This window comes from Ranitomeya imitator, chromosome 5 (genome assembly GCF_032444005.1).
Source record: "Ranitomeya imitator isolate aRanImi1 chromosome 5, aRanImi1.pri, whole genome shotgun sequence".
Classification (NCBI taxonomy): Eukaryota; Metazoa; Chordata; class Amphibia; order Anura; family Dendrobatidae; genus Ranitomeya; species Ranitomeya imitator.
In genome coordinates this window covers 451,765,603-451,788,657 of record NC_091286.1, presented here as the reverse complement: position 1 = coordinate 451,788,657, position 23,055 = coordinate 451,765,603, and the positions used below count along the sequence as shown (strand labels likewise).

The 23,055-nt window shown below is 44.5% G+C and overlaps 1 protein-coding gene across 1 annotated transcript in view; it reads right to left on the bottom strand.

Annotated features, from left to right (window-relative positions):
* Positions 1–23,055, bottom strand: part of MCF2L2 (MCF.2 cell line derived transforming sequence-like 2) — a 516,938-nt gene that overhangs the window by 5,865 nt on the left and 488,018 nt on the right. The window contains exon 31 of the mRNA XM_069727236.1: positions 10,424–10,536. Coding sequence (XP_069583337.1) covers positions 10,424–10,536 — 113 coding nt within the window. The remainder of the gene's footprint in view (positions 1–10,423; positions 10,537–23,055) is intronic.

Sequence of the window (23,055 nt, the reverse complement as noted above, 5' to 3'; positions counted from 1 at the left end):
CAAGTTGTGGTGTGAACCCAGCCTAAATGCTATGGTCACATCATGTTTTTGCTATACATGTGAGTCGTACATATTTAACTGGTAACTACAAAAAGGAAGTCTACTCCTAGCTGGATGCAGAAATATTACGACATACCGTATATACTCTTGTATAAGCCGAGTTTTTCAGCACATTTTTTGTGTGCTGAAAATGCCCACCTCAGCTTATACACGAGCCAGTTTATGGAGGGTGAGGGGAGCGGTGGAGCAGCGGGTCACAGGAGGCAGGGTCTGGCGACTGCAGCTAAAGCCTGTGCCCGCTGCTTAAGAGAAATTAATATTCACTGCACTGGCAATGTATATCAATTTCTCTTATAGTGTGCGCACAGTTTCAGCAACAGGCGCCGGATTCCAGCAGCTGATGGGCTCTAACGGGTGCCCGCTCATTAAGGTAATGAATATTCACCTCTCTCCACTCCCATAGGCTGGAGAAAGGTGAATAACAATGAGCAGGGACATGTGATTGCCTGGCCGGAAGAGCTGCTGGAAGCCAGAACGAGATGCTGTGAGGGCGCACCGGGAAGGTAAGTAGGATGGTTTTTTTTTTTAATGCTTTTCTCATAGGTGGCCATACATACAAGGATTGGAATAAGGAGTCATGCATACACAGATGGGAATAAGGAGCCATGCATCTAAGGATAGGCGTAAGAAGCCACGCATACAAGAATAGAAATAAGAAGCCATGCATGCAAGGAAGGGGATAAGGAGCCATGCATACAAGGATGAGAGTAAGGAGCCATGCAGACAAGGATGGGAGTAAGGAGCCATGCATACAAGGATGAGAGTAAGGAGCCATGCAGACAAGGATGGGAGTAAGGAGCCACACATACAAGGATGGAAATAAGGAGCCATGCATACAAGGATGGGAATAAGGAGCCATGCATACAAGGATGAGAGTAAGGAGCCATGCAGACAAGGATGGGAGTAAGGAGCCACACATACAAGGATGGAAATAAGGAGCCATGCATACAAGGATGGGAGTAAGGAGCCACGCATACGATGGAAATAAGGAGCCACACATACAAGGATGGGGATAAGGAGCCACGCAAACAAGGATGGGAATAAGGAGCCATGAATACAAGGATGGGGATAAGGAGCCACACATACAAGGATGGGGATAAAGAGCCACACATACAAGGATGAGGATAATGAGCCATGCATACAAGGATGGAAATAAGGAGCAACGCGTACAAGGATGGGGATAAGGAGCCATGCATACAAGGATGGGAATAAGGAGCCATGCATACAAGGATGGGAATAAGGAGCCACACATACAAGGATGGGGATAAAGAGCCACACATACAAGGATGACAAGGATGGGAATAAGGAGCCATGCATACAAGGATGGGAGTAAGGAGCCACACATACAAGGATGGAAATAAGGAGTCATGCATACAAGGATGAGAGTAAGGAGCCACGCATACAAGGATGGGAGTAAGGAGCCACACATACAAGGATGGAAATAAGGAGCCACGCATACGATGGAAATAAGGAGCCACACATACAAGGATGGGGATAAGGAGCCACGCATACAAGGATGGGAATAAGGAGCCATGAATACAAGGATGGGGATAAGGAGCCACAAATACAAGGATGGGGATAAAGAGCCACACATACAAGGATGAGGATAATGAGCCATGCATACAAGGATGGAAATAAGGAGCAATGCGTACAAGGATGGGGATAAGGAGCCATGCATACAAGGATGGGAATAAGGAGCCATGCATACAAGGATGGGAATAAGGAGCCATGCATAGAAGGATGGGAATAAGGAGCCATGCATAGAAGGATGGGAATAAGGAGCCATGCATACAAGGATGGGAATAAGGAGCCATGCATAGAAGGATGGGAATAAGGAGCCATGCATACAAGGATGGGAATAATCAGCCATGCATACAAGGATGGGAATAAGGAGCCATACATACAAGGATGGGAATAAGGAGCCATGCATAGAAGGATGGGAATAAGGAGCCATGCATACAAGGATGGGAATAAGGAGCCATGCATACAAGGATGGGGATAAGGAGCCATGCATACCAGAATAGGGATTAGGGGAGAATGCATACCTGGTTTATACTCGAGTCAATACGTTTTCCCAGTTTTTCAAGGCAAAATTAGATGGTAATTATTCTCTGATGGGGGTTGGTTTATTGACAGAGGTATTTTGGCTTAAACAAGTTATCACCCATCGACTGGATACATGTTAAAGGGTTTTTTTTTTATGCATAAATCTTGAGAAAAAAAAATAACGAAGGCACTCACCAGTCTTCAAAATCGATTCTTTATTGGTATCAACTCCAGATAAAATTCATGGCCGGGGGAGAAGGAGCCGAAGCTCGTGTGAGCAGAGGGGGACGACGGCCATTTTGCGCTGTGCCTGCGCTTCTACGGGCGCGAAACGGCTGTCGTCCCCCTCTGCTCACACGAGCTTCGGCTCCTTCTCCCCCGGCCATGAATTTTATCTGGAGTTGATACCAATAAAGAATCGATTTTGAAGACTGGTGAGTGCCTCCGTTATTTTTTTCTCAAGATTTATGCAGATATAGAAGACTTTTTTTCTGAGGAGCACCCAAAGTCTCATATCACAGCGGTATGTGTAAGAGTGACATCTAGCAACATATAATAAATACCTGAATATAGTCTCGAAGATACCTTAATATTGGGGGCTGTGCCGCTCATTTTCTCTTTTCTTTGGACTGGGTTTTTTTTATCTTTGGGAACAAATTTATTCTTACTTAAATGCACGCATTTAGAGTTAAAAATACTTTTTGCAATTGGGTTTCTTTAAAAAGTTAAAGAAAAAATATTTGCGCTAAAAAAGCCAATACAAGTAACTTCCAATAGGAAGCACTAGATTCAATACGTGTCAGTATGGATATAATGAACTGCTCATGGAAGTGCAGATATAACCCACAGGTGGCTTACAGCCAATAGTGTTGGACACATGCAATGCTGGTAAGCAGTCTGTATAGTACAAGCACTGCATGTGTCCAACACTATTGGCTGTAAGCCACCTGTGGGTTATATCTGCACTTCCATGAGCAGTTCATTATATCCATACTGACACGTATTGAATCTAGTGCTTGCTATTGGAAGTTACTTACTTGTATTGGCTTTTTTAGCGCAAATATTTTTTCTTTATTTTGTATTTTACTACAATGCAGTGGTAATTGTTTATTCGCAGCAGGAAATCTAGCCTCTGACACCTTGTGCCACTTAGCTACCGTATATATTATATTTTATATTCTTTAAAAAGTTGCACAGTTCAGCTTCTATGTGCTTCTTATTTCACTACACATTAACCCCTTTACCCCCAAGGGTGGTTTGCACGTTAATGACCAGACCAATTTTTACAATTCTGACCACTGTCCCTTTATGAGGTTATAAGCCACTGATGTGCCTAAACATTGAAACCCCCCACAAGTGACACCATTTTGGAAAGTAGACCCCCTAAGGAACTCCTCTAGATGTGTTGTGAGAGCTTTGAACCCCCAAGTGTTTCACTACAGTTTATAACGCAGAGCCGTGAAAATAAAAAATCTTTTATTTTCACAAAAATTATTTTTTAGCCCCCAGTTTTGTATTTTTCCAAGGGTAACAGTTGAAATTGGACCCCAAAAGTTGTTTTCCAATTTGTCCTGAGTACGCTGATACTCCATATGTGGCAGGGAACCACCGTTTGAGTGCATGGCAGAGCTCGGAAGGGAAGGAGCGCCATTTGGAATGCAGACTTAGATGGATTGGTCTGCAGGCATCACGTTGCGTTTGCAGAGCCCCTGATGTAACTAAACAGTAGAAACCCCCCACAAATGACCCCATATTGCAAACTAGACCCCCCGAAAGAACTTATCTAGATGTGTTGTGAGAACTTTGAACCCCCAAGTGTTTCACTACAGTTTATAACGCAGAGCCGTGAAAATAAAAAATCTTTTTTTTCCCATAAAAATTATTTTTTAGCCCCCAGTTTTGTATTTACCCAGGGGTAACAGGAGAAATTGGACACCAAAAGTTGTTGTGCAATGTGTCCTGAGTACGCTGATACCCCATATGTTGGGGTAAGCCCCTGTTTGGTCTCACGGGAAAGCTCAGAAGGGAAGGAGCACTGTTTTACTTTTTCAACGCAGAATTGGCTGGAATTGAGATCGGACGCCATGTCGCGTTTGGAGAGCCCCTGATGTGCCTAAACAGTGGAAACCCCCCAATTATAACTGAAACCCTAATCCAAACACACCCCTAACGCTAATCCCAACGGTAACACTAACCACACCCCTAACCCTGACACACCCCTAACCCTAATCCCAACCCTATTCCCAACCGTAAATGTAATCCAAACCATAACCCTAACTTTAGCCCCAACGCTAACCCTAACTTTAGCCCCAACACTAACTGTAGCCTTAACCCTAGCCCTAACCCTAACGGGAAAATGGAAATAAATAAATTTTTGTACTTTTTTAATTTTTCCCTAACTAAGGGGGTGATGAAGGGGGGTTTGATTTACTTTTATAGCGGGTTTTTTAGCAGATTTTTATGATTGGCAGCAGTCACACACTAAAAGACGCTTTTTATTGCAGTACCATATACCATGATTAAGACCTTAACAGGTCGAAACGCGTTGGTCGTATCATGTACCCCATCATTTGCTCTACCACTATGAAATAAGGATTTTAATGGATTTGTCTAAATAAATTGAACTTTTATCCAAGTTTCACGCTGGAGATTTACTAACTTTTTTTTTTCTCTATTGTGGACAACGCCTCTGATCTAGGCACCTCCTTGCGTGAATTACATTCTGAGTCAATCAAAACTTTTGTTCCTCAGCAAACTTGCACACAAGGACTTCTGCTTCAAACTGGTGAGCTGAATTTTTTCCTCTTTCCTTTTTTCCTTTGCATATACTTCAATAAAGTATTGCCACACAGTTGCACCCTCACCCTGTCTAGGTAATATTCTGCCCATGGGAAAGGAGGGTTCAGTGGGATGAGCCATGTTCGATCCTGGCTTTCTAAAGAAAGCCAGGCCAGCAGATGACAGCAGCCACTGACCCTCCTGTCCCCACAACATATTTCTGCAGGAGAGAAACGTGGACAACATGTCCATATCCTTACAGTCTGTTGTCAGAAATCCGCTGATATAAGCTCAGAAGAAAAAGATAAAAAGAGGTACAAACTCTACACTTAAGACCATCATAACGAGCTCTGTGATAGACTCTCAGGTAACTCATTCTTCAGCCATCAAAAGACAATACAACACAGGCCACAGAAGGCAAATTACACAAAGTTTTGAGTGAAACCCAATTTCAAAAATGATTTTTAGCCCCAAACACATGCATTTAAGTAAAAACAAAAAAACTGTACAAAAGAGTGGCCGACCTCTTTAACTGTTAGCTGTTAGATCATTATCCACCTCCCATTAATAAATAGGAAAGGAGTCTTGTGCTCCCCTTTTCCATCTGGTCTGCACCGGGTCACAAGATCGTGTTCAGGAGTAGTTCAACGGGTTGGCCTAATTGCACATATGCCTTGCCACTCCATTAGAGTGTAAGATGCTGATGAAGCTGGCTAAATGGTGTACTGCATTCAGCTATCTGAGTATATCCGCTGTTATGGACTTGATGACAGATGCAAGGCACACAAGCAATTAACATTCAACTACTCTTGGGCTTGGTCTTGCTGCCACGGGAGGCCCAGGTGAAAACTGGGGATACAAATCACCCATTCTAATGATCAACATAGGACTCAGTGATGGGACCCACACCATTATCCAGTGGATAAGTGATATCTTGTGTAGGCTGGACCCCTTTAACAGAGCTTGCACCAGTAAATTGCATTTTGGGACTAATTTGTAGCAGAACCAGTGCTACAATTTTATGTTGAAAAAACTGTCCCTTAGCTGATAGGCTGCTCTACCCCCAAGGAGTCCTGTGAGCCACACTCCCTTGGAAAACCATAAAATACTACATAAAAAGGCCCATATCTATGGAACGATATGGCAGAATAAAAAACAAAAAAGAAAACAGAAAAAAATCCAGAATAATGAGGAGCGCAATGGCAAAAAGTAAGGGCAGGAACTGGCCACTTTCGATCTGGTGACAGGTATTATTTAAGGCTGCTTTCACACTAGCATTTGGCAGGGCTGCAGACAAAAGCCTTCTTAATCTGTGAAGCCCAACCCACGGCCACATCTCTTCCTTCAGCTCCGCCTACGTCTGCATGCATCCTGCGTACCCTGTCTTTAACATTGGGTACGCAGGCCATACGGATGTATGCGGATGCCTACGCATGCGATGACCTGAGTCAAATGCAACATTTTGCATTTTGTTGCGGTCAGCGTAGCTTCAAAACTACGCATGCGGAGGCATCCGCATACATCCGTATGACCTTCATACCAAATGTTAAAGATAGGGTACGCAGGACTCATGCAGACTACAGCCTCCTCCAATGCTCGTGGCGCTTGTATTTGAAGTTGGTTACATTTCTATGGGCCACCTCAGGGCCGCATTACTGCCCTGACTGGCGTATGGGGTCCGATGACCAGAGGGGGCCCGCATCAGGCTCCGTCTCTTCTGGTCATCTGGATCCAGAAGCAGGATGCAGAAACTGAACCAGCATCCGAGACGCAGGTTCAGTTAAACTCTATAGCCCAGGCTCGCAGGGCAATAGTTAAAAGCCGCCAGCCAATTGGAGGCTGTCAGCTGACATCAGAGCGCAACCTTATACCGCTGCGGTGAATTATTTTGGTGTTTTGAAAATAAAAAAATCACATCCCTTGCATTTTGATGGAGTTTTGAGTGCGACTGTTTATTCTTGGGACATCAGAGCGCATGTCGCCGGTGTATGACGTCATTGTCATTTGCCGGTGAGTGCGCGCTGGAACTGCATGGAGGGAACTTCGTTGCAAGAGCACAGCAAGGTAAGAAGAAAGGTTTCTTTTATTTTTATTGAAAGCGAAAAATAAATAAAAATATACCAAAATTGTATTGGATATTTTAACAAATGATTAATAGGTTATAGTAGAGTAGTGCTGGGCCAAAAGAGTCTACCTTGTCGTGGTGGCGGCTGGCTTAAAAAATCTTTTGGCCAAAACAGAAGCTGTCGGCTATATGTGTGATCTGGTGATGGGAACTGTTAATGTATGATTGGTGAGAAGTGGAGTTTTTCCAAGAGGTGGGGCTGTGGACAGTTCGAGGGGTGGAGGCGAGGCTGAGGTGGAGCCTGGGTGGAGTCTCAGGGGGCCCAAAAAATTTTGCCAGTATAATTCTTTACCTGTATGGGTGGCATTACTTACAATTAAAGAATACTACACTATTAATAGAAAAAATATTACTTGTCAAGTCAGTCCTGTATGTGTTGCCTGTTTAACTTGAAGCTCAAAAGTTAGAAAAAAATCCAAAGCGAGGTAAACACTTTTATTACTATCTATTATTCGCCAATCCTTTGAAGATCTTTTTAATTAATGTACCTCTTATTTTTTTAAATTAAAAATAACAATAATAATAACAAAAACATGAGCAGATATTTAGAGGTGTTAAAGTTCACTGAATGTTGCAATAGTTGCTTATCGAAGGACTCATCTATTTCTGACAAACAACTTGAGAAACCACTGGTCTGTGGTTGACTCCAACATCCTGTTACTTGAAGAGCAAATATGCTATTATTTGCAAATAATACAGACTTAAATGGAACGTCATCAGAATTGTATACCCCAAACTGATGGTATACAGATGCTTCTCACAAAATTAGAATATCATCAAACAGGTAATTTATTTCAGTTCTTCAATAAAAAAAAAAATGAAACCCACATACAGTGGGTACGGAAAGTATTCAGACCCCTTTAAATTTTTCACTCTTTGTTTCATTGCAGCCATTTGGTAAATTCAAAAAAGTTCATTTTTTTCACATTAATGTACACTGCACCCCATCTTGACTGAAAAAAAAAGAAATGTAGAAATTTTTGCAAATTTAATAAAAAAGAAAAACTGAAATATCACATGGTCATAAGTATTTAGACACTTTGTTCAGACACTCTTATTCAGTGTCGGACTGGGTTGGCAAAGGCCCACCGGTAACATCGATTCTTGGGGCCCACTGTTTGGCTACATGCAAAGTTATCCTGACCATAGTACACAAATTTACTTTTGCTTCTATGTAATATTGATTTGGCTAGCTTGTTTAATAAATGATTAGATTAGATTTGTTTCTGCAAATAGCACTACTTATTAGTACTCCTTCACAGGGGCCCACCAGTGGATTCTCCTGTTCTCCAGTCCAAGCCTGCTCTTATTTAAGCCACATGCTGTCCATTTCCTTGTGATCCTCCATGAGATGGTTCTACTCCTTCATTGGAGTCCAGCTGGGTTTAATTAAATTGATAGGAGTTGATTTGGAAAGGCACACACCTGTCTATATGAGATCTCACAGCTCACACTGCATGTCAGACTAAATGATAATCATGAGGTCAAAGGAACCTGCCATGGAGCTCAGAGACAGAATTGTGGCAAGGCACAAATCTGGCCAAGGTTGTGACAGACTGTCTGTTATGATACATGCTCTCCATGCTGCCCCCTCCTTTCCATACTGGGCCCACTTCTTCATGCTATTATCTCACACTGAGTCCCCCTATAGGCCCCCCTCTCTAAACTGTACCCCCTCATCACACTCCCCTTCTTTGGTATACTGTCGCCTCCTGGTTGTGCCCATATACTGTTCCCCCATGCTACACTCCCACACTACTCAGCCTCTATTCTGTGCCCACGCAATCTTTTTTCCCCCATATTGTCTCCTCACACTATTCCCCTCAATAGTATCATCCAACGTTTCCCTCTCCCTTCTCATTCACTTACCCTCTCACTTTCCATACTGCCTCATCACACATCCACTCCCCATACTGTATCCGCACCTATTACATCACCCTCGCTCCCCATACTGAGTCCTCATACATTTTCCCCTCATTCCTCATACTGTGTCTGCACCCATCCCCCCATACATGCCCCCATCTCATACCTTCCTCCTCATATTGTACCATCTAATTTCTCCTGCTCCTCATATTGTGTCGGCACTTATCCCTTCCTTGCTCCCCAAACTTGTCCTCAAATCATCCCCCATTATATGAAATCTCATCCAGCCCTGTTACACTAAATACCCAAGCACAGTAAATCTCCTTCAGCCCCCTTACAGTAAATATCCCCCACAGTAAATACACCCCACACACAGTAAATACCCCCTACACACAGTAAATAAACCCCACCCACTACATACAACCACAAACACACAGTAAATGCACCATCCCCAGTAAACACCACCTACACCCACCAGTGTGCATCTCAGCGGCGCCGGCGAGTGATGTCAGCAGCGTGATCACATGACATAATCACACTGCTGGCGTCGCTCTGACCCGGGGGGGCAGAGTTTCAATTGTACTCGCGTCTGTTAGACGCAAGTACAATTGATCTCTGGGAGCAGACGCACTGCAGTTCACAGCCAGCTTAAAGAACTGCTGACTCCAAGTCTGGTGGGCGGCAGAATGCAGCTGCCGGGGAAGACACTTAGGACAGCTTCGCTCGGAGCACATGCCATGATGCATGTATGACTTGTGACATGAAAATGTTTTCCACAAATTGATCTTTGTAGTAAAGTTGGCTGTTCCTCACCCACTTTCAAGCCTGTTACCCAACTCTTTCTGTTTCAGTAAATGACTGTTTCAATCTACAAATAAAAATGATGAATATATGCCTACAAAATCCTTTACTTTGTGCAAGTGTACCTGGATACATGATGGTGATAAAAAAGACAAAGGGTGGTCAGGTCACATCAAATATTTATTGGATTTTTGTTTATCTTCTGTTAATTTGCTTCACATTTTGTTAGCTGATAAAAAATATACGGTACTATTAAAATTTCGATATTTAAAGCATTCTTACTTTGCAGTATTTGCACCTGCCTAAAACTTTTGCACATTACTGTATATTTGTCTAGCAAAGTGAATGACCACCAGGTACTTTTTAGATTCTTTCTGAGATCACAATCCTTTTTGCCTGCAGTAGAAATTCATAATTTAACTTAATGTGTTGTGTAATGAGGTGGTCACTCTTTTAGGGGAACCAGTACATCCTTTTGCCTGCAATGCCGTTACTTCTTTCACACTCTCACAGCACTACACAATGAAAGATAGAGCTTCCTGATAGAGAAGCCAGGAAGCATAACCCAGAAACTAAAAGATTTTACTGGAAGAATAAAGTATTGCATTTCAGTGGGTAACTATTTGCGGGAAGACTATTAGGGGAACAGCGATAGTTTAAGAATACATATAAGACAATATAAAATGACATTGTTCTGAGTACACTAATTACTGAATAAAGATACATAACATCACATGTTGTTATACTTACCACTGTCCATTCTCTCCACATTGCTGAAATTGTACTACATCCCCTGGTTGAAGGGAAAAGGCTGTAGGTGAACATGTGTCAAAACTACTTTCCACACAGAACAGGCTAGAAATCTGCAAAAGTAAAACAAAAATAAATGTATACAGTATGTAGATATTTTCAGGTCAAGTTCAATAAAATTCACAAGAGGAAGAACACACTATTTAGAGGAGCACAATAGTCACAGTTTTATCGCCAAACATGACTTATGTAATTCAAAACTCTAAGTGTAGGTGCCAACAGTCCGGAATAGTAGCATTTTGGACGCAGTGTATTTTAGCTGCGTTCTACATTACAAGCACAGTGGATGTGATTTATAGAGATCTCATGGCCACTGTGCTTCTTTTTAACACTGCGTAAACTGACATGCGGTGCGGGTTTACAAGCCGCAGCATGTCAATTTCTGTAACGGAAACGCTAATCTCCTCTGAGTACTATCCCTGAATAGACTGTCGTTAGATGCAGTAAATCCGCATAGTTCTGAAAGACAAGTGCTTATGTAGAATTAAATCAAAACTCTTTGATCCTTGTAGTATCCTGTGCTTACAGCTTAGCAATGAATCCCCATCTGTTAGACTACATACTCTACACAGAGAAAGTGGCCTGAAATGCACAAGGAAATAGTGAATGAGTTAAAAAATTACAATTTTATTAATTATTCAAAAATAAACATTCAATGATCACAAGAGTAAAACGAATGTCTCAACTGTGATGAACGTTATTGGCTGGGGACATCAATAAAAACACTTTAATGATCATACATAAACCAATTAGCAATGTTTAATAAATCAGTGCAGCTCAAATATCAACAATGCCATAGAGTGCCTCAATTATAGGACAATTGTTTAAAGTGCAGTGCTTATATGGGGGGTTTGTGATGGTGACATGGAGCATGCAGATATACCCAGGCACCCAATACTAGATATCCATTGACCCACTGTATGCTATAATGTCATGTCACCACTGCAGACTCGTTTAGGCAAAGTGTCAACCTGCTATGCTGCTATATACCATTCAAACAGTGGGACAATTGATCATGGCCATTACCTCCTCACTAATGGACTTGCAGTATGCAACCCAATTGTAGCCTGCACTTGGTAGTGTTACAGCCTGGAAGACAGGTGCCAGTACTGGTGATGCTTATACTAGTGGGTTCCACATTCATAAAGTGGTTATCTAGCCTTAGGCTACAAGTCTGCAGTCACTCTGTATGACTGCAGACTTGTGAATCCTCACATCGCACACACTGTGCCCTGTGAGGATTCTCCGATCCCGCTGCAATTTACTTTTGTATTAAAAAATATAAATAATTATTCATCTTTCACAAAAAAATTTGCACAATAAATGCAAAAACTATGACACTGATGTCAGATTTTCTTTTTATGAAAAACATTTATTTGCTGGTGTGTAAGCATCTGACCGCAACACTTACACACAGCAAATGTGGCAGCCACTAGGGTTGAGAGGGTTGAGCGAATTTGGATCAGACAAATTCAAAAATCGCCGATTTTTGGCAAAGTCGGGTTTCATGAAACCCGACCCGATCCTAGTGTGGGATCGGCCATGAGGTCGGCGATCTTCGCGCCAAAGTCGCGTTTCATATGATGCGTTCAGCGCCATTTTTCAGCCAATGAAGGAGGACGCAGAGTGTGGGCAGCGTGATGACATAGGTTGAGGTTGCCGCAGCTTCATCAGAAGAAGGGATATAGTTAGGGAGGGAAGATTAAGCCCCGAAACTGCTTGTGCTGTAGCGATTTCCACTGCCCAACACCACCATTTGTTTGCAGGGACAGTGAGGCTATATTTTTGTGCATCAGCTCTGTAGCTTATTACGGTAGGCTGCCTTATAAGGCTCCCTGATAGCTGTATTGCTGTTTGCACGCCGCTGTGCAAACCAACTGCTTTTTTAAAAGCAAAAATCCTGCTGCTCCTTTCTGCACAGTTATCTTGTTTATTTGTCCACACTTTTGTGTGCAGCAGTCCTTTTTATTGCTGCCATACTTGTCCTGAGATCATTGTAGGGAGATTGAAATTGTACTACTATATCTTCCAGCCACTTTCTGCCACTTACATTGTGTTGTTTTATGCACAGGGCCTGAGGCTTGGTTTAGTCTCCCCCCCAAAAAAGTGAGATTCAAATTATCACAAAGTGGATATACTGCAGTCCTGTTAGTTTGTGGTATATCAGCCAGCCACTTTCTGCCACTTACATTATGTTGTTTTATGCACAGGACCTGAGGTCTGGTTTAGTCTCCCCCCAAAAAAACTGAGATTCAAATTATCACAAAGTGGATATATTTCAGTCCTGTTAGTTTGTGGTATATCAGCCAGCCACTTTCTGCCACTTACATTGTGTTGTTTTATGCACAGGGCCTGAGGTTTGGTTTAGTCTCCCCCCCAAAAAAAGTGAGATTCAAATGATCACAAAGTGGATATACTTCTGTCTTGTTAGTTTGTGATATATTAGCCAGCCACTTTCTGCCACTTACATTTTGTTGTTATATACACTGGGCCTAAGTTGTGGTTCAGTCTCCCCCCAAAAAAAGGGGAGATTCAAATTCTCACAAAGTGGATATACTTCTGTCCTGTTAGTTTGTCGTATATCAGCCAGCCACTTTCAGCCACTTACATTGTGTTGTTTTTTGCACAGGGCCTGATTTTTTGTTTAGTCTCCCAAAAAAAAGGGAGATTTAAAATCTCAACACGATTATATACACCTTCTACCTTGTTTCACAGTACCATATAACGGTTGTTATTTTGGTTAGATTTTCCAAAAAATGAGGAAGTCAGGTGGAAGAGGCCGTGGGCGGTGGTTTCGAGCTGGTACTGATGGTGGTGGTGGTGCATCTGGTGGTAGTGGCAAAAGCACAATAGCACCTAAGGCTGGAGGTGTTGAGCCAGCGTCATCGTCTGGCTACACAAGGCCTCGAAGGCTCCCTTATCTGGGAGTAGGAAAACGGCTTTTAAAGCTGGAGCAGCAGGAAAAGGTTTTGGCTTTCCTTGCTGACTCAGCCTCTAGCTCTTTCGCCTCCTCTTCAGAAAGTTCCAAATATAAAAGCAGTCGTCAGTGGATGTTCCCGGTCAGGAACAAGACGTTTCCTTGTGTCCTTCACCCAAACCAAATGTGATGCGTCAGGCAACACTACAGGTTACTCCATGGAGCTCTTTACACATACCGTGCCTGGGTTAGAACGGGAAATTGTTAACTGCCCATTACAAGATGAAACGGACATGGAGTGCACTGATGCACAGCAACAGCTAGATTATAATGCTGTTCCATTGACTCAGATCACTACATTGCCCTCGCAGTGTACTGAGCCAGAATCTGACCCTGATGAGTGCCCCGTCCCAAAAGCTATAGCACCTTACACGGTGACACAGAGCAAGGTGCACATGACATTCAAGAGGAGGTGATATATGACCCAGTTGTTGACCCAGATTGGCAGCCATTGGGGGAAGAGAGTTCCGCTGCCAGTAGCTCAGAAGCGGAGGAGGATGATCCGCAGCAGCCATCTACATCGCAACAGCTGTCATCTGGCAGGCCCGTATCAGGCCAAAAACGTTTGTCAAAAACAAAAACAGTTTTAGGACAGCGTGGCCATCCGGTGAAAGTAGCACAGCGTGCAATGCCTGAAAAGGTATTCCATAGTAGGAAGAGTGCAGTGTGGCAATTTTTTAACCAAGATCCGAATGATCAGTCAAAAGTTATCTGTAAGAAATGCTCAAAGACCTTTAGCAGAGGGAAGAATCTTCAAAATTTAAATACAGCGTGCATGCTTAGACATTTAACCAGCATGCACTTGCGAGCCTGGACTAACTACCAAACGTCCCGTACCGTTGGTGCACCTGCTAAGAATGAAGGTAGTCAGCAACGTTACATTGCTTCCCTCACTGTAAGCCCACCGGTTAGGACACCACCAGCAGCAAATGTGGAGGTATCGTCGCAAGGCCATATGTTATGATAAGGTAATTCAGTACTGCAATGGACATAGAGGTCAGAGCACATACAGTGACCTGACAATAACCCAAAAACATTGAACGAGCTCTGAGATGTGGGAACTCTGCTGACCGCAATCCCTAATCCTCTCCAACCACACTAGAGGCAGCCGTGGATTGCGCCTAACGCTCCCTATGAAACTAGCTAGCCTGAAGAAAGAAAATAAGCCTACCTTGCCTCAGAGAAATACCCCAAAGGAAAAGGCAGCCCCCACATATAATGACTGTGAGTTAAGATGAAAAGACAAACGTAGAGATGAAATAGATTTAGCAAAGTGAGGCCCGACTTTCTGAACAGAGCGAGGATAGGAAAGGTAACTTTGCGGTCAACACAAAACCCTACAAAAACCACGCAAAGGGGGCAAAAAGACCCTCCGTACCGAACTAACGGCACGGAGGTACACCCTCTGCGTCCCAGAGCTTCCAGCAAGCAGGAAAAAACAAATAGACAAGCTGGACAGAAAAAAACAGCAAACAAAATAGCAAAGCAGAACTTAGCTATGCAGAGCAGCAGGCCACAGGAACGATCCAGGAGGAAACAGGTCCAATACTAGAACATTGACTGGAGGCCAGGATCAAAGCACTAGGTGGAGTTAAATAGAGCAGCACCTAACGACTTCACCACATCACCTGAGGAAGGAAACTCAGAAGCCGCAGTACCACTTTCCTCCACCAACGGAAGCTCACAGAGAGAATCAGCCGAAGTACCACTTGTGACCACAGGAGGGAGCTCTGCCACAGAATTCACAACAGTACCCCCCCCTTGAGGAGGGGTCACCGAACCCTCACCAGAGCCCCCAGGACGACCAGGATGAGCCATATGAAAGGCACAAACAAGATCGGGAGCATGGACATCAGAGGCAAAGACCCAGGAATTATCTTCCTGAGCATAACCCTTCCACTTAACCAGATACTGGAGTTTCCATCTTGAAACACGAGAATCCAAAATCTTCTCCACAATATACTCCAACTCCCCCTCCACCAAAACCGGGGCAGGAGGATCAACAGATGGAACCATAGGTGCCACGTATCTCCGCAACAATGACCTATGGAATACGTTATGTATGGAAAAAGAATCTGGAAGGGTCAGATGAAAAGACACAGGATTAAGAACCTCAGAAATCCTATACGGACCAATGAAATGAGGTTTAAACTTAGGAGAGGAAACCTTCATAGGAATATGACGAGAAGATAACCAAACCAAATCCCCAACACGAAGTCGGGGACCCACACAGCGTCTGCGATTAGCGAAACGTTGAGCCTTCTCCTGGGACAAGGTCAAATTGTCCACTACATGAGTCCAAATCTGCTACAACCTGTCCACCACAGTATCCACACCAGGACAGTCCGAAGACTCAACCTGCCCTGAAGAGAAACGAGGATGGTATCCAGAGTTGCAGAAAAACGGCGAAACCAAGGTAGCCGAGCTGGCCCGATTATTAAGGGCGAACTCAGCCAAAGGCAAAAAGGACACCCAGTCATCCTGATCAGCAGAAACAAAGCATCTCAGATATGTTTCCAAGGTCTGATTGGTTCGTTCGGTCTGGCCATTAGTCTGAGGATGGAAAGCTGAGGAAAAAGACAAGTCAATGCCCATCCTACCACAAAAGGCTCGCCAAAACCTCGAAACAAACTGGGAACCTCTGTCAGAAACGATATTCTCTGGAATGCCATGTAAACGAACCACATGCTGGAAGAACAATGGTACCAAATCAGAGGAGGAAGGTAATTTAGACAAGGGTACCAAATGGACCATCTTAGAGAAGCGATCACAGACCACCCAAATGAAAATAAAATCCATAGAGATATGTGTCCAAGGCCTCTTCGGGACCGGCAAGGGCAAAAGCAACCCACTGGCACGAGAACAGCAGGGCTTAGCCCGAGCACAAATCCCACAGGACTGCACAAAAGGACGCACATCCCGCGACAGAGATGGCCACCAAAAGGATCTAGCCACTAACTCTCTGGTACCAAAGATTCCAGGATGACCAGCCAACACCGAACAATGAACCTCAGAGATAACTTTATTCGTCCACCTATCAGGGACAAACAGTTTCTCCGCTGGGCAACGATCAGGTTTATTAGCCTGAAATTTTTGCAGCACCCGCCGCAAATCAGGGGAGATGGCAGACACAATTACTCCCTCTTTGAGGATACCCGCCGGCTCAGATAAACCCGGAGAGTCGGGCACAAAACTCCTAGACAGAGCATCCGCCTTCACATTTTTAGAACCCGGAAGGTACGAAATCACAAAGTCAAAACGGGCAAAAAACAGCGACCAACGAGCCTGTCTAGGATTCAATCGCTTGGCAGACTCGAGATAAGTCAAGTTCTTATGATCAGTCAAGACCACCATGCGATGCTTAGCTCCTTCAAGCCAATGACGCCACTCCTCGAATGCCCACTTCATGGCCAGCAACTCTCGATTGCCCACATCATAATTTCGCTCAGCAGGCAAAAACTTCCTGGAAAAGAAGGCGCATGGTTTCATCACCGAGCAATCAGAACTTCTCTGCGACAAAACAGCCCTTGCTCCAATCTCAGAAGCATCAACCTCGACCTGGAATGGAAGCGAAACATCTGGTTGACACAACACAGGGGCAGAAGAAAAACGACGCTTCAACTCTTGAAAAGCTTCCACAGCAGCAGAAGACCAATTGACCACATCAGCACCCTTCTTGGTCAAATCGGTCAATGGTTTAGCAATACTAGAAAAATTGCAGATGAAGCGACGATAAAAATTAGCAAAGCCCAGGAACTTTTGCAGACTTTTCAGAGATGTCGGCTGAGTCCAATCATGGATGGCTTGGACCTTAACAGGGTCCATCTCGATAGTAGAAGGGGAAAAGATGAACCCCAAAAATGAAACCTTCTGAACACCAAAGAGACACTTTGATCCCTTCACAAACAAAGAATTAGCACGCAGGACCTGAAACACCGTTCTGACCTGCTTCACATGAGACTCCCAATCATCCGAGAAGATCAAAATGTCATCCAAGTACACAATCAGGAATTTATCCAGGTACTCTCGGAAGATGTCATGCATAAAGGACTGAAACACTGATGGAGCATTGGCAAGTCCGAATGGCATTACTAGATACTCAAAATGGCCCTCGGGCGTATTAAATGCAGTTTTCCATTCATCGCCTCGCTTAATACGCACAAGATTATACGCACCACGAAGATCTATTTTGGTGAACCAGCTAGCCCCCTTAATCCGAGCAAACAAATCAGATAACAACGGCAAGGGGTACTGAAATTTAACCGTGATCTTATTTAGAAGGCGGTAATCTATACAAGGTCTCAGCGAACCATCCTTCTTGGCTACAAAAAAGAACCCTGCACCTAATGGCGACGATGACGGGCGAATATGCCCCTTCTCCAAGGACTCCTTCACATAACTCCGCATAGCGGCGTGCTCAGGCACAGATAAATTAAACAGTCGACCTCTTGGGAATTTACCACCAGGAATCAAATCGATAGCACAATCACAATCCCTATGCGGAGGTAGGGTATCGGACTTGGGCTCATCAAATACATCCCGGTAATCAGACAAGAATTCTGGAACCTCAGAAGGGGTGGATGACGAAATAGTCAGAAATGGGACATCACCATGTACCCCCTGACAACCCCAGCTGGACACAGACATGGATTTCCAATCTAATACTGGATTATGGACTTGTAGCCATGGCAACCCCAACACGACCACATCATGCAGATTATGCAACACCAGAAAGCGAATAACCTCCTGATGTGCAGGAGCCATGCACATGGTCAGCTGGGTCCAGTACTGAGGCTTATTCTTGGCCAAAGGCGTAGCATCAATTCCTCTCAATGGAATAGGACACTGCAAGGGCTCCAAGAAAAACCCACAACGCCTAGCATACTCCAAGTCCATCAAATTCAGGGCAGCGCCTGAATCCACAAATGCCATGACAGAATACGATGACAAAGAGCAGATCAAGGTAACGGACAGAAGAAATTTTGACTGTACCGTACCAATGGTGGCAGACCTAGCGAACCGCTTAGTGCGCTTAGGACAATCAGAGATAGCATGAGTGGAATCACCACAGTAGAAACACAGCCCATTCAGACGTCTGTGTTCTTGCCGTTCAACTCTGGTCAAAGTCCTATCGCACTGCATAGGCTCAGTTTTAAGCTCAGGTAATACCGCCAAATGGTGCACAGATTTACGCTCACGCAAGCGTCGACCGATCTGAATGGCCAAAGACATAGACTCATTCAGACCAGCAGGCATAGGAAATCCCACCATGACATCTTTAAGGGCTTCAGAGAGACCCTTTCTGAAAATAGCTGCGAGCGCACCTTCATTCCATTGAGTGAGTACGGACCACTTTCTAAATTTCTGACAATATACCTCTATCTCATCCTGACCCTGACACAGAGCCAGCAAATTTTTTTCTGCCTGATCCACTGAATTAGGTTCATCGTACAGCAATCCGAGAGCCAGGAAAAACGCATCGATATTGCTTAATGCAGGATCTCCTGACGCAAGAGAAAATGCCCAGTCCTGAGAGTCGCCACGTAAAAAAGAAATAATGATCCTAACTTGTTGAACTGGGTCACCAGAGGAGCGAGGTTTCAAAGCTAGAAATAGTTTACAATTATTTTTGAAACTCAGAAATTTAGTTCTATCTCCAAAAAACAAATCAGGAATAGGAATTCTCGGTTCTAACATAGAATTCTGAACCACAAAGTCTTGAATATTTTGTACTCTTGCCGTGAGCTGATCCACACATGAAGACAGACCTTTAATGTCCATCGCTACACCTGTGTCCTGAACCACCCAAATGTCTAGGGGAAAAAAATGGCAAAACACAGTGCAGAGAAAAAAAAATGGTCTCAGAACTTCTTTTTTCCCTCTATTGAGAATCATTAGTACTTTGGGCCTCCAGTACTGTTATGATAAGGTAATTCAGTACCGCAATGGACATAGAGGTCAGAGCACATACAGTGACCTGACAATAACCCAAAAACATTGAACGAGCTCTGAGACGTGGGAACTCTGCTGACCGCAATCCTTAATCCTCTCCAACCACACTAGAGGCAGCCGTGGATTGCGCCTAACGCTCCCTATGCAACTCGGCACAGCCTGAGAAACTAGCTAGCCTGAAGAAAGAAAATAAGCCTACCTTGCCTCAGAGAAATACCCCAAAGGAAAAGGCAGCCCCCACATATAATGACTGTGAGTTAAGATGAAAAGACAAACATAGAGATGAAATAGATTTAGCAAAGTGAGGCCCGACTTTCTGAACAGAGCGAGGATAGGAAAGGTAACTTTGCGGTCAACACAAAACCTACAAAAACCACGCAAAGGGGGCAAAAAGACCCTCCGTACCGAACTAACGGCACGGAGGTACACCCTCTGCGTCCCAGAGCTTCCAGCAAGCAGGAAAAAACAAATAGACAAGCTGGACAGAAAAAAAACAGCAAACAAAATAGCAAAGCAGAACTTAGCTATGCAGAGCAGCAGGCCACAGGAACGATCCAGGAGGAAACAGGTCCAATACTAGAACATTGACTGGAGGCCAGGATCAAAGCACTAGGTGGAGTTAAATAGAGCAGCACCTAACGACTTCACCACATCACCTGAGGAAGGAAACTCAGAAGCCGCAGTACCACTTTCCTCCACCAACGGAAGCTCACAGAGAGAATCAGCCGAAGTACCACTTGTGACCACAGGAGGGAGCTCTGCCACAGAATTCACAACAGCCATAGCAATCAGGGAATCACAAGGTTATTGGTAGGAAACACTGTATGTAGGCCAACATCGAGAATACCATCATCAACCCTCTCTCAATCCGCCATGTCCACCACCACCACCACCGCTAGTTCCACCATATGCACCTCTCCAGTCCAGCTCACCCTACAAGAGACTCTCGTTAGGAAAAGAAAGTACTCATCCTCTCATCCGCATACACAGGGTTTGAACACCCACATTGCTAGACTAATCTCGTTAGAGATGATGCCCTACCGGTTGGTTGAAAGCGAAGCTTTCAAAGTCCTGATGGCCTACGCAGTACCACGCTATGACCTACCCAGTCGACACTTCTTTGCGAGAAAAGCCATCCCAGCCCTCCACCAGCATGTCAAAGACCGCATTGTCCATGCACTGAGGCAATCAATCAGTAGAAAGGTGCACCTCACAACAGATGCATGGACCAGTAGGCATGTCCAGGGACGTCGTTTGAGTCTTCAGAGGCGGAATGGCACTAGGTCCATGAAACTCACAGCAGGAGACACTTCAATCATGTCTCTCCATTCACTTGCCCACAATCAAAAGCAACTGGACTTCTGGTGCTCAGCTTGATTGAAGCATAGCATACCATATATCATAACGAGTAAATAGAAGACAGCGGCACTCACCAGTTTGCTGATTCAATGTGTTTAATCCAAGGTGCAGAATATCTCAAACACATAATGAGAAATAGCGAGGGTGCGGGGAGTGCAGGAGGACGACGGCCGTTTCGTGCAATCAGCACTTCTACGGGTCCATCATGTTGGCATGGCCAGGGACGTTACGTGTCCATCACGGCACACTGGGTTAATGTGGTGGATGCAGGGTCCACAGGGGACAGCCACAGTGGGACAGTTCTACCTCGCCCATGGTCTAGTAAACAGTTGGCTGTAGGCGTTCGCCACCCTTCCTCCTCCAGAAGCGAAAGCTCGTCCACAGATCGCAGTCGCATGACCACTCCATCTGCAGCTGCCAGTATTGCACACGAGGTGTCTCATTATCGAACAGCTAGTGGTAGACGTCAGCTGTACATGCAACTTTGCTTGCACATCCGCCGGTCACCCGTACACTCCAGCCATATGCTGAACCATCAGTGATCGCTGTGTCTGCGCCACTCATTACAGTTGTCCTCCACTGAACAAAGCAATGCCGCCTGTTTAGTCCTGTTACCAATTTTGAACTGCTTTTAGCCTACTTTTTTATTTTGGGCCTACTAACTGTGTCTGCGCCACTCATTACAGTTGTCCTCCACTGAACAAAGCTATGCCGACTGTTTAGACCTGTTACCAATTTTGAACTGCATTTAGCCTACTTTATTATTTGAGCCTATATCTGTGTTTCCTCCTCACCCTGCCCATTGCCCAGCCACTGCTAGATGAGTCTGCTGGTACATTGACCCAGACCACTACATTCCCCTTGCACTCTACACAGCCAGAATCTGACCCTGCTGAAAGTCAGGTTCCCCTTCCCGCATACTATACCACCTTACACGGGGACAAAGAGGAAGGTGCAGATGAAAGTGCAGGTTCCTTCATCAGGTAGGGGGGGCATACTCGTTGGCGACGTCACTTGCACAGGGCCCCTCATAGTGCGCAAAAGTGTCTCTGGCAGTGGGAGGCGCCACCCGCCGTCAAACACACTGCCATACTATGAGGGGCCCTGTGCCAGCGCCAAGTGCCAATGAGTGGGCCCCGCCTGCTTGCTCAGGATCACAGCACTTGCAAAGTTGAAATACTTACATCTCCCTGCTCCACCGCTGTGACTTATTCCGCGTTTCCTGGACCCACGAAAATCTTGAGCCAGCCCTACCCCCCCACAACTTTAGCCAAATGACCCCCTATTTTCAATGCCTAACTATTATTATAAAGTAAATTAAGATTGACAAGCTTAAGAAATAAGAATTGATGTTTTTGGCATTAAAACGGACATTGTAGGTGTTTTCCTGTCCTCCACTCACTGCCGACTTTGATTCCCCATTGACTTGCATTGGGTTTCGTGTTTCATTCGGCCCCCGACTTTTCTCAATAATCGGCTGATTTCACACGACCCGACTTTTGACAAAGTCGGGTTTCAAGAAACCCGACTCGATCATAAAAAAGTAAAAGTCTCTCAACTCTAGCAGCCACTGTATAGGAGGTAGGGTCGGACTGCTTCAGTTGTGAACAGTGTACACCCCCTGGATTGTCCTGTTCACAGCTCTGGGGGGCGCCAGGCACAATTTTATTGTGGTTAGCGTTATGTTCTCAGCTACAATTTCCCTTGTCACCACTAACCCGCTACTTACAGTGATCAAAGGTGTACGAAGGTCCTAGCACCAGCGCACTGCAGTGGCGGAGACAATAAGCCAGACAGCCTAGCACTGTTCTAATGCCAGACTACCATCCACTGAAAGAAGTTACCACCGCCAATCTGCTATAAATGGTTAGAGAATGATTGTGGCTGTAACTTTTTCTAGAAGTGAAAACAGGTCAGTAGCCTGGTATTAGTACAGTGCAGTGTTCTGAGTTCAGATTCTAGTAATCATATAGTCAGTATAAAGCCATGTGATGCATGGATATCTGAATGAGGCTTTACTGCTGTGTCTGCAAATTGAAGCAGACCTGATTACTTTGTCACTGGCTACAATGCTCTGCATATCGAACTTTAATCTACAGAGCGCAGTAACGACTGAGACATCTGAATTAATTAACGCAGTCAGTGCTCAAAGCACAGCATTATGATGATGTCACTACTGAGCTCTGAACACAGCAGTGACAACGGAAGTGTGTACGGAAAGTATTCAGACCCCTTTAAATTTTTCACTCTTTGTTTCATTGCAGCCATTTGGTAAATTCAAAAA